The 12,015-nt window shown below is 50.0% G+C and overlaps 1 protein-coding gene across 3 annotated transcripts in view; it reads right to left on the bottom strand.

Moving 5' to 3' along the window:
• Nucleotides 1-12,015, bottom strand: part of LOC144600647 (fibroblast growth factor receptor-like 1) — a 322,463-nt gene that overhangs the window by 168,929 nt on the left and 141,519 nt on the right. For all 3 annotated transcript variants that reach the window (XM_078412624.1, XM_078412537.1, XM_078412671.1), the window contains exon 3: nt 10,784-11,056. In XM_078412624.1, the coding sequence (XP_078268750.1) occupies nt 10,784-11,056 (273 nt within the window). The remainder of the gene's footprint in view (nt 1-10,783; nt 11,057-12,015) is intronic.

Genomic DNA, 12,015 nt, shown 5'->3' with positions numbered 1-12,015 from the left:
TTGTTATTGTGTCCGTGTGCAGTGTCCAGGAAAGGTCCTCAGTGATGTGCACACCGAGGAACTTAAAGCTGCTGACCCTTTCAACCTCAGCATCACTGATGTGGATGGGGAGGTGTCCACTCCCCCTGCTGTCTCCTGTAGTCAACGATCATCTCTTTAGTTTTGCTGAGATTGAGAGAGAGGTTATTTTCCTGGTACCAGCTGTTTAGTGCCTTTACCTCCTCTCTGTAGGCAATAGACAATAGACAATAGACAATAGGTGCAGGAGTAGGCCATTCAGCCCTTCGAGCCAGCACCGCCATTCAATGCGATCATGGCTGATCACTCTCAATCAGTACCCCGTTCCTGCCTTCTCCCCATACCCCCTCACTCCGCTAGCCTTAAGAGCTCTATCCAGCTCTCTCTTGAAAGCATCCAACGAACTGGCCTCCACTGCCTTCTGAGGCAGAGAATTCCACACCTTCACCACTCTCTGACTGAAAAAGTTCTTCCTCATCTCCGTTCTAAATGGCCGTCTCATTGTTGTCTGTGATGAGGCCCAAGATGGTCGTGTCGTCAGCAAACTTTAGGATGCTGTTTGAGCTGTGCTTAGCAGTACAGTCGTGCGTGAACAGGGAGTACAGGAGAGGACTGAGCACACAGCCCTGTGGTGTGCCTGTGTTGAGGATCAATGAGGAAGAGGTGTGGCTGCCAATTCTCACCACCTGGGGCCTGCCCGTCAGGAAATCGAATATCCATCCGATTGTAAAAAGACTGCTGTTAGCATCTTGTTTATTTCACAAACAAGAAAATCTACAGACAATTTCACCAACATGTGGAACATGTTCAATCACTTGACAAGTCCAGAACTGCAACCGAAGTGAAAACTTGGTGAATTTTCACAACAAATCATTGAAATTTGCAGTTTGAAGAAGGGTCTCGACCCAAAACGTCACCCATTCCTTCTCTCCTGAGATGCTGCCTGACCTGCTGAGTTACTCCAGCATTTTGTGAATAAATACCTTCGATTTGTACCAGCATCTGCAGTTATTTTCTTATACTATTGATATTGGATGGCTACACTGCAGAAAGCTCTTTAGTTTAAAGTACATTTTCGATTAGTTCCAGTTTCTGTGACACACGAGTCCAGTAAATGACGAAATGGTGCTAAGTCAGTTCCAAAACTAGCAGGCCTTATATGGTTCTAAAGATAAGAGGTGGTGTTTGCTGGAAATATAAGACCACCGTGTTACAAGGGTCAGGGGTGGTGCCTTCTGTGGTTTCTCTGGCTCTGGGGAATAAACGAGATTTTGAAATTTATAAATATTCCCCAAGAACAACTCTGACCCAAAAGGATTTGCCCTCAATTACCAAGCAGTAAATAAAATTAAGTCAGCTGGAACATAAAATACCACCTATCCCAGGGCAGTCTGGTCTGTTCAGTAGCAGAAGATCAGACAAGTTAACAAGGCACTTAGCAGGAACAAATACCGAGAACAAAAAAAGGTTACAGGTAGCATAGCCTCAAGGAATAGCTCAAACAGAGTATATTACAGTCACTTAGATTAGGGGTTGTTACGCTGAGCAGAAATTTATTACAATGCATGGTTCGTGGAACTTAATTAAAAATGGTGGTGTGGGTGATGGGAATTGACTGTAATCTCTGCAAGTACAATTAATTGGCGAGGTTGAACAATAAATCTTGTAGGCAGAATTTGAGATTGACCCAGATATTAGCTATTTTAAGTAATTCAAACCTGTTTTGACAGCATATTTTCTAAAAGCCCTCATTTAATGGAACATGATTTTTTTTTGTGTTGTAAACCACAAGGTATTACTTTAATTGAGGGATTAAGGCACAGATTTGTTCTTTATTAATCATTTCATAACTACTCCTGTGGCAACTACAGTTTTGAAATGTTGGTTCCCTGTTTCAACATGACTGTTGCTCACCTCTCCATAACATTGCACCTCCTGACCACGGGCCCTGTCTGTAGAGTCATAGAGTCATACAGCATGGAAACAGGCCCTTCGGCCCAACATGCCCACACTGGCCAACATGTCCCAGCTACATTAGTCCCACCTGCCCGCATTTGGTCTATATCCATTGAAACATAGAAACTTAGAAAATAGGTGCAGGAGTAGGCCATTTAGCCCTTCGAGCCAGCACTGCCATTCAATGTGATTTTTAGTTGGTTTTTTTTTTAGAGATACAGCGCGGAAACAGGCCCTTCGGCCCACCGGGTCCGCACCACCCAGCGATCCCCGCACATTAACACTATCCTACACACACTAGGGACAATTTTTACATTTGCCCAGGCAATTAACCTACATACTTGCACGTCTTTGGAGTGTGGGAGGAAACCGAAGATCTCGGAGAAAACCCACGCAGGTCACAGGGAGAACGTACAAACTCCGTACAGATGGCGCCCGTAGTCAGGATCGAACCTGAGTCTCCGGCGCTGCATTCGCTGTAAGGCACCAACTCTACCGCTGCGCCACCGGGCCACCATCATCCAAAATCAGTGATCCAAAATTGGCTGATCATCCAAAATCAGTACCCTATGGCGAGTCCGAAAACTTGTTGGTTGTAGAAGAAGTTTATTGCAGCCGCAATATTCGAATACAAGGTTAAACAACAAGGTAAAGGACAACCATCAAAAACTTACTGTCTTCTTCGAAGACTTCGCCGAACTGAACATTTCGGGCGCCAAAAGCGCACATGACCACGCTGGCCAATCAGCGATGTCGCTCTCTGGACCAATCCCCACGGTCGCGTTCACACGTGACCTCGCTGGCCAATCTGAGGGTTCGACGACCCGGACCATTATCTATGGTCGCTACATGACCCCCCCCAGAACCCAAGGTACGGAACCTAGCAGGGAGCCGGATTTTGCGACCATAACGAGTACGGAGAGTGGCAGCCTGAACCACAGGAGCCGGGGGTTCCGGACTTGGAGGAACTGCCGGAACGGGGGGTCCTGGAGGAACTGCCGGAACGGGGGGTCCTGGAGGAACTGCCGGAACGGGGGGTCCTGGACTGAGCGGAACTAACGGAGGTCGGCCTCTCCTAGGGGTTTGGCCGACCAGGACTGGTTGATCCGGATCCAAGTGTGCAGGTTTGAGCCGGGATACCGAGACGAGCTCACTCTTGCCGCACATGTCTAAGGTGAAGGTAGCCGTTCCCTTACGCAAAACCCGGAACGGCCCTTGATAGACCCTCTGCAACGGGGCGCGATGGGAATCTTTTCGCAGAAACACAAACTCACAGTCCTTCAGGGAAGGCGGTTCATGTACCATGGGACACCCATGACGTGAAGTCGGAACTGGAGCCAGGGAACCCACCCGTGCCCGGAGAGATGCTAACACTGATGGGACTGTAGGCAGCTGGTCTGAAGGGTCCGGAAACAAATCTCCGGGTACTCGAAGTGTCGAGCCATATACTAGCTCCGCGGACGACGCACCGAGATCTAGCTTAGGAGCAGTCCGGATGCCCAGAAGAACCCAGGGGAGCTGGTCTACCCAGTCCGGGCCTTCAAGCCTTGCACTGAGGGACGCCTTAAGTTGACGGTGGAACCTTTCTACAAGTCCATTTGCCTGGGGGTGATATGCAGTAGTGGGTTGTAACTTGGAACCGTACAGTTCTGCGAGCGCGGCCCAGAGGGACGAAGTGAACTGCGGCCCCCTGTCAGTGGTAATAACTGCCGGGACCCCGAAACGAGCTACCCAATGGAGGGCCAAAGTCCTGGCACAAGACGCTGACGAAATATCAGACAATGGGAAAGCCTCTGGCCACCGGGTGAACCGATCCACCACCGTGAGGAGGTGGGTGTAGCCCCGGGAGGAAGGCAAAGGCCCGACTAAATCCACGTCGATGTGGAAAAAACGAACTGCTGGGACCTCGAACTCCTGTACGGGGGGCTGGACATGGCGCTGGACTTTAGCGGTCTGACAGGGAACGCAGGAACGCGCCCAACCCGTTACCTGTTTCCGTAGGCCATGCCAGACAAACCGAGCTGCTACCAAAGCAGAGGTGGAGCGGATGGACGGGTGCGCCAGCCCATGAATGGCATCAAAAACCCGGCGCTGAAGGGAGGGCGGTACTACCGGCCTGGGACGGGGAGGGGAAACATCACACCAGACTTTCGTGCCTTCCGACCCGCAGGCTACCTGAGCCAACTTCAATCCCGAAGTGGTGGACTGGTATGCCGAAGCGGTATCCGCTAGAAGCTGTGCCTCCGCAAGCTCCTGGGGATCCACCTCGCAGTCCACCGCCGAAATAGGGGAAAAAGCAGGTCTAGACAGGGCGTCAGCAACGGCATTAAGCTTACCCGCGACATGACGGACATCGGTGGTAAATTCGGAGATAGCAGTCAGGTGCCGCTGCTGGCGGGCCGACCATGGGTCAGACAATTTGAAAAATGCAAATGTTAATGGTTTGTGGTCCGTAAAGGCCACAAATGGGCGGCCCTCAAGGAAATACCTGAAATGACGAACAGCTAAATAGAGGGCCAGAAGCTCTCGGTCAAATGCGCTATACTTCAGCTCAGCCGAATTTAGTTGCCGGCTGAAAAACGCCAAGGGCTGCCAACGGCCACCGACCTGCTGCTCCAAGACCCCGCCCACCGCCACGTCAGAGGCGTCAACCGTCAGGGCCGTGGGGGCGGAGGGGCTCGGGTGGACCAACATGGTGGCGTCTGCTAATGCTGCCTTAGCTGCTGTAAAAGCCGACTCTGCGGCCGGGGACCATATCAACTCTACCGGTTTTCCCGCAAGGCACTGGAAGAGCGGGCGCATGACTCGCGCAGCTGCCGGAACGAACCTATGGTAGAAGTTAACCATGCCTACGAACTCCTGTAGTCCTTTTACTGTGGTGGGCCTGGGAAATGCCCGGATAGCCTCCACCTTCTCGGGCAAAGGGGAGGCGCCGGCAGGGGTAATTCTGTGCCCTAGAAAATCAAGAGAAGGGAGGCCGAATTGACACTTGGAGGGTTGGATAATGAGCCCGTGGTCTTGGAGCTGCTGGAACACAGTCCGCAAGTGGACCTGGTGTTCCTGCACTGAGGGGCTGGCGACCAGGATGTCGTCTAAATAAATAAACAAAAAGGGTAAACCCCGACCCACACGGTCCATCAGTCATTGGAAAGCCTGTGCCGCGTTCTTTAAACCGAAAGGCATACGCAACCATTCAAACAACCCGAACGGAGTAATCGTTGCAGTTTTCTGTATATCCTCCGGACGCACCGGAATCTGGTGGTATCCTCGCACCAAATCGATTTTGGAGAACACCACCGCTCCTTCCAGCCCAGACGAAAAGTCCTGTAGGTGCGGTATGGGGTAGCGATCAGCCGTGGTGACAGCATTGAGACGCCGATAATCGCCACATGGTCTCCACCCCCCAGATGCCTTGGAGACCATATGCAACGGCGAGGCCCACGGGCTGTCAGACTGACGGACAATGCCCATTTCCTCCATCTTCCTAAATTCCGCCCGTGCCACCACCAGTTTGTCTGGCGGTAGTCTCCTGGCCCGAGCGAAAACGGGAGGGCCCTCGGTGCGGATGTGATGGACCACGCCATGCTTGGCCGAAGGCGTGTCAAAACGTTGGATGAGCAGCTCTGGAAACTCCGCCAGGATCTCAGCATACGAGTCAGGGGCCGCGACGACGGCCTGGACAGTAGGGCTGGGCGGGTAGGCGATTGTCGGAGCGACGGGCTCCTCGCCGGCGGAGGGTCGGAGGTCGTTACCGCGGACATCAGGGACCAGTGAAAAAGCCCAGACAAAATCTGCGCCCAGGATCGCTTGTCTGACGTCTGCTATGATGAATGGCCATTCGTACGTGCGGAGGCCTAACACAAGGGACATCTTCCGTATACCGAAAGGCGAATGGGGCTGCCATTAACCGCGATGAGGGTGGGACCTGTCTTACCCGTTCTGGTTTCGAGGTCGGTCGGCGGCACTATACTAACGATGGTTCCCGTGTCCACCAAAAATTCTGTGTCCGTGAATCGATCGTGGACGTAGAGGCGTCGGTTCTGGCCAATCATAACTGCCCCTATGTACGATCGGCCGAGGCATTTCCCGCGAAAGTACAAGGTGAGCGGCAGTTGCGGGATTCTCTACCCCATCGTAGGTGATAATAGCACCAGCCGCGCTTGTGCGGATCTTTTTGGCGGGCTTTCGGAGAACTGGCGGGAGACGCGGCGCCATCTTGATGTCGCTGTGGCGTGGTCACTGATGTCGAGACCTTGTTGATCGAACCGCTTGCCTTGTTTTTAGCCGCTATGAGCGCGTCCGCTTTCGCTGCATATGCTTCGGGGTCCTTAAAAGAACAATCCGTGAGCAGCAGTCGGACATCCTCAGGAAGCTTCTCTCGGAATGCCTGTTCGAACATAAGGCAATCCGTATGCTCACCGGCTAGCATCATCATTTCGGCCATGAGAACGGACGGCCGTCGATCTCCGAGGTCCGGTAGGTGCAGAAGTCTTGCAGCGCAATCATGCCTATTAAACCCGAAGGTTCGCAGTAACACTTTCTTCATTGCCTCGTACTTGCTTTCCGCAGGCGGATTAACGATGAACCGCATCACGCGTGTGGTCGTCTCCGGTGATAGAGCGCTGACGAGGTAGTAATACTTCGTCGAGTCGTCCGATATGTTCTTTATATGAAATTGAGCTTCGGTGTGGACAAACCAAGATTGCGGTGAATGTGTCCAAAACAACGGAAGGTGAACGCTTACCGCGCTTAACTCCGGTGTGCCAGGCGCGGCAATCAACAACGAGGCGTCGTGTTCCTGCATAGTCGGTGATCGTCCAGATCACGTCGGGGTCACCAATATGGCGAGTCCGAAAACTTGTTGGTTGTAGAAGAAGTTTATTGCAGCCGCAATATTCGAATACAAGGTTAAACAACAAGGTAAAGGACAACCATCAAAAACTTACTGTCTTCTTCGAAGACTTCGCCGAACTGAACATTTCGGGCGCCAAAAGCGCACATGACCACGCTGGCCAATCAGCGATGTCGCTCTCTGGACCAATCCCCACGGTCGCGTTCACACGTGACCTCGCTGGCCAATCTGAGGGTTCGACGACCCGGACCATTCTCTATGGTCGCTACAACCCCTGGATTTCCTGCTTTCCTGCTTTCTCCCCATACCCCCTGATTCCATTAGCCCTAAGAGCTATATCCAACTATCTCTTGAATACATCCAGTGAATTGGCCTCCACTGCCTTCTGCGGCAGAGAATTCTACAGATTCACAACTCTCTGGGTGAAAATGTAACAATCCCTCCAAATCTGTCCTTTCAACGTTTGAAAGTTTAACTGCTTCTTAAACATTTTTCAATGTTGAACTGCTTCTTAAACGTTGGGACAGTCCCTGCCTCAACTACCTCCTCTGGCAGCTCGTTCCACACATCCACCATTTCGTTAAGACCATAAGATCAGCTTCTCTGATCACGATGCAGCTTGGCCTTCCAGAACGCAAAGACTATGGGAGTAATCCTTTCGGGAATAACTCAGCAGGGCAGGCAGCATCTCAGGAGAGAAGGAATGGGCGACGTTTCGGGTCGAGACCCTTCTTCAACCCGAAACGTCGCCCATTCTTTCTCTCCTGAGATGCTGCCTGACCTGCTGAGTTACTCCAGCATTTTGTGAATAAATACCTTCGATTTGTTCCAGCATCTGCAGTTATTTTCTTACACCTGGGAGTAATCCTGGTCATTTTCCCATGGCAAAATCCAAAAAAACAGTCCCACTTCATTTCTCTATCGGTACTTTGGTGCAAGTCATAGAGACAGCAAGCTAACAATGCTTATTGTGGCACTCAGGCATTTCTGACAACACCGGTGACAATGTCACCACACTGTTCATTTGTAAATGCAATGGAAAATGGCATTTTCCATGACCTAATTATACGTTCATAAGTTTATGTTATCAGAGCAGAATTAGGTCATTCGGCCCATCAAGTCTACTCTGCCATTCAATCATGGCTGATCTACCGTTCTCTCTCAACGCCATTCTTCTGCCTTCTCCCCATAACCCCTGACACCCGTACTAATCAAGAATGTATTAATCCCTGCCTTAAAAATATCCATTGTCTTGGCCCCCACAGCCTTTAGTGGCTTTGGTTCTTTAACTGGTGAATTTCAAATATCCACCAAATATTTCCCCTTTAATTCCAGCCTTTCTTTCCCCATATCATGTTCACGATACGTGAAAGACATTGTAACTGCCAAGTTTCCACAGTGAAGGGCAATTTTAGCCTTTTGTTTTTCGCTGAACGTTGAGCAGAGTTTTGTCAAAAACAGCTCCTAGGACTGAGTCAGATGGTGAGCAATTGCAATCCAGCCTCAGGGCTTCCTAAAATTGCCCTTCACTGTGGAAACCTGGCAGTTTCAATGCCTTTCACAAATTTAATGACCCTTCTTCAATCTCTATTGAACTCTAAGGGAAGTCCCAACCCGAAACGTCTCCCTATCCGTGTCCTCCAGAGTTGCTGCCCGACTCATTCAGTTACCCCAGCGATTTGTGTTTCTGGGAGTTAAACTGAGGTGTCTTCATGTTTCACAGTCATTCTCTGGGCTTAAAAATAAACATTGCCCTGTGTGGGAGTGTCCAGTTTAACATCGCCATGGTTGAAGCCCTTAATGTGGGAGACCAAAGTACAGAGAACAAGGAGACAGACGCACAACTACCCAGCCATCTGACCAGGAGGATATTCTAGCATTGTGATAGACTATAAATTCAGAGGCCTCAACTTATGAACCAAAGTACATTAACTCACATCTCATTCTTAGAAGCTCGGATCAAATTTAAATTTAGTTCAGTTTCGTTTAGAGATACGAGCATGGAACAGGCCCTTCGGCCCACTGAGTCAACGCCTATCAACGATCACCCATACACTAGTTCTACCGTACACTACACCCCAGGAACAATTTACAGAAGCCAATTAAAATACAAACTTGCAGTGTGGGAGGAAGCCGGAGCACCCCCAAAAAAAACCCTTGCGGTCACAGGGAGAATGTACAAACTCTGTGCAGACTGCACACAGAGTCAGGATCGAACCCGGGTCTCGGGCACCGTAAGGCAGCAACTCTACCGCTGCACCACCCTTCACCGATTACATTTTGGTAAGTAACAATCTCTTGCAGTCACGTTCTCCCTGTGACTGCATGGGTTTTCTCCGGGTGCTCCAGTTTCCTCCCACACTCAAAAGACATACAGGTTTGTATGTTTAATTGGCTTTGCTAAGTTGTAAAGAATTGTCGCTAGGGTGTAGGACAGAGTTAATGGACAGGGTGATGGCTGGTCGGCAGGGACTCGGTTGGCCGAAAGGTCTGTTTCCGCGCTGTATCTCTAAAGACTAAAGTCTAAAGTCTACCGTAAAAGACTACCTGGTTCACCCAGTCTATTCAGCCACCCTGACTCACTCTGGTCAACGTCTGATCCCAGACACACAACAATGTGATTAACTCTTGATGGCCCAGCAAACTGCACACTTCAAAGTCCAATTGCAGTGGGCATTAATAGTCAACCTCACCAGCAATGCCCAGAGCTCAAGAATAAATCAAACAATTATTTAAGTAGCCCTAACGAGAGAGACTGCCCTAAAAGCATCACAAAATAAAAGTATTTTCGGCCGGTTCTGTTATTTTGCAAGAAGCATGGCAATGTTGCTCCAAACAGAATCTTGAAGCATCATGGAGATATTGGCTAAATTAACTAGTATCGGGTTCCCAGTTTCTCCCAGTAGATTTGGGGTTATGGGGAGAAGGCAGGAGAATGGGGTTGGGAGGGAAAGATAGATCAGCCATGATTGAATAGCGGAATAGACTTGATGGGCCAGATGGCCTAATTCTGCTCCTATCACTATGACCTTATGAACTTATTCAAGTGGCAAAGAGTCAAAGTAAATCAAGGGCCCAACAAGTGAGATGATTGCACCAGTTACGGACAGCTTACTTGCCTTCTGACCTCGTAGCCTGAGGGCCTTAATTGGTTAAATTCCATGAGGATAAGATTTGGCTGTTACAAGTGGGTGTGATCCAAAAAGGAGCGAATCCACACTGCAGACCAGACAAACTAATAATGTGCGTTCCAGATCTGCCTTGCCTTTGTACAGAGTTATCACACACAAAAATACTGAGAGAAACAAAGGTAAAATAGAAATGAAAACCATTTATCAATTGAACACATGGCTTGTCTGTATACTGAGCAATTTGCAAACGTACTCCCCCCCTCCCCCCCCTCCTCTCGAACTTAGAGAAGCAGTAACTCATTGGTGTAGAACAGTGCACTTTGTTATTGCTCGAGCTCATTCGGCATTTCTTCAACTCTCTGCGGAGAATGACCATTTTAAGCCATGTGGCATAACCTTACTCAAACGGGTGACAGCTTTCCCAACCGTCGGTGACGAATGGACTTCGTGCTGACTTTGGCAGCATTCGCCAAGTAATCAGCAACAAAGTCCAGAACCGGGCGAGTTGGAAAATACAGATGGAAAATGAATGCCTCCGTCCCCCTTAACAAGGGGACAACCAAATCAGATGAGGCAGAAAGGAAAAACAACGAGGCTTCCCGCTTCACTCCGAAGATAGATACGAAATGCTGGAGTAACTCAACGGGTCAAGCGGCATCTCTGGAGAGAAGGAACGGGTGACGTTTCGGGTCGAGACCCTTCCATTCCTTCTCTCCGTTGATGCTGCCTGTCCCGCCGAGTTACTCCAGCATTTTGTGTCTATCTTCGGTGCAAAGCCAGCATCTGCAGTTCCTTCCTGCACATTCCTGTTGTACTCGGTACTTACTAATCACGATGAGCGTGTAGTTGAGGTTGATGCTGCCAAAGCCGTTGGTGGCCTTACAGATGTACGTCCCAGCATCTTCCGCTTCCACCTCTTTGATTTTCAGGCCCTGGCGGAGGACTCGGAATCGGGTCCAGCCGCTGTGAATGGTGCGGCCGTCCTTCGTCCACATGGTCAGTGGAGGGGGATCTCCCTCCACCGGACACGGCAGCTTCATCGTCCGTCCCAACCTCACTGTCTGCCGGTTGATCACTCTCTCCGAAATCTGTGGCGGACCTGCGGGACAGGGAGAGAGCGGTTAACGCAGTGGCCAAAAGGGGACGTTTGTGCGTCAAAGTATACCCAATGTTCCTGATGTTGGGGGAGTCCAGAACCAGGGGTCATAGTTTAAGAATAATGGGTAGGCCATTTAGGACGGAGATGAGGAAAAACATTTGCACCCAGAGAGTTGTGAGTCTGTGGAATTCTCTGCCACAGAAGGCAGTGGAGGCCAATTCACTGGATGTTTTCAAGAGAGAGTTAGATTTAGCTCTTAGGACTAAAGGAATCAAGGGATATGGGGAAAAAGCAGGAACGGGGTATTGATTTTGGATGGTCAGCCATGATCATATTGAATGGCTCGAAGGGCCGAATGACCTACTCCTGCACCTATTTTTCTATGTTTTCAATGTTTTCTAGTTTACTTCAAAAAATATAACAAGGAACTCGATAGCCGGCATGGGACTTGGTGGGCCAAAGGGCCTGTTTCTAAAGCCTCACACTGTATGTCTAAACTAAACTAAGGGTGGCATGGTGGCGAAGGAGTAGAGTTGCCACCTTACAGCACTTACAAGGCCCGAGACCCGGGTTCGATCCCAACTACAGGTGCTGTCTGTACGGAGTTTAGACGTTCTCCCCATGAACGAATGGCCTAATTCTGCTCAAGGAACTTATGAATTTATGAACTTATCAGTGGGTCAGGTGGAATCTCTGGAGAACATGGAAAGGTGACATTTCGGGTCGGGAGTCTTCTTCAGACTGACTGGAGTTGGGGGGGGGGGGGGGGGGAGGAGCGAGGGGAGGAGGGGGAGGAGGTGGAAAGAATGCTGAAAAAAAGGGAGGGGCAGGACAGAGCATGGCCAATAATAGGTGAACACAGGCAAGACACTCCTTGCAACATGGTACACGATTAACTAAGAAGTTGGTAATGGCGGAAGGATTTCATCAGGCAATGCCTTCGGTGTTATCCTGCTGTT

This window comes from Rhinoraja longicauda, chromosome 1 (assembly GCF_053455715.1).
Source record: "Rhinoraja longicauda isolate Sanriku21f chromosome 1, sRhiLon1.1, whole genome shotgun sequence".
NCBI classification, from domain to species: Eukaryota; Metazoa; Chordata; class Chondrichthyes; order Rajiformes; family Arhynchobatidae; genus Rhinoraja; species Rhinoraja longicauda.
Note: the sequence above shows the minus strand (reverse complement) of the source record. Positions and strands in the feature narration are given on the sequence as shown.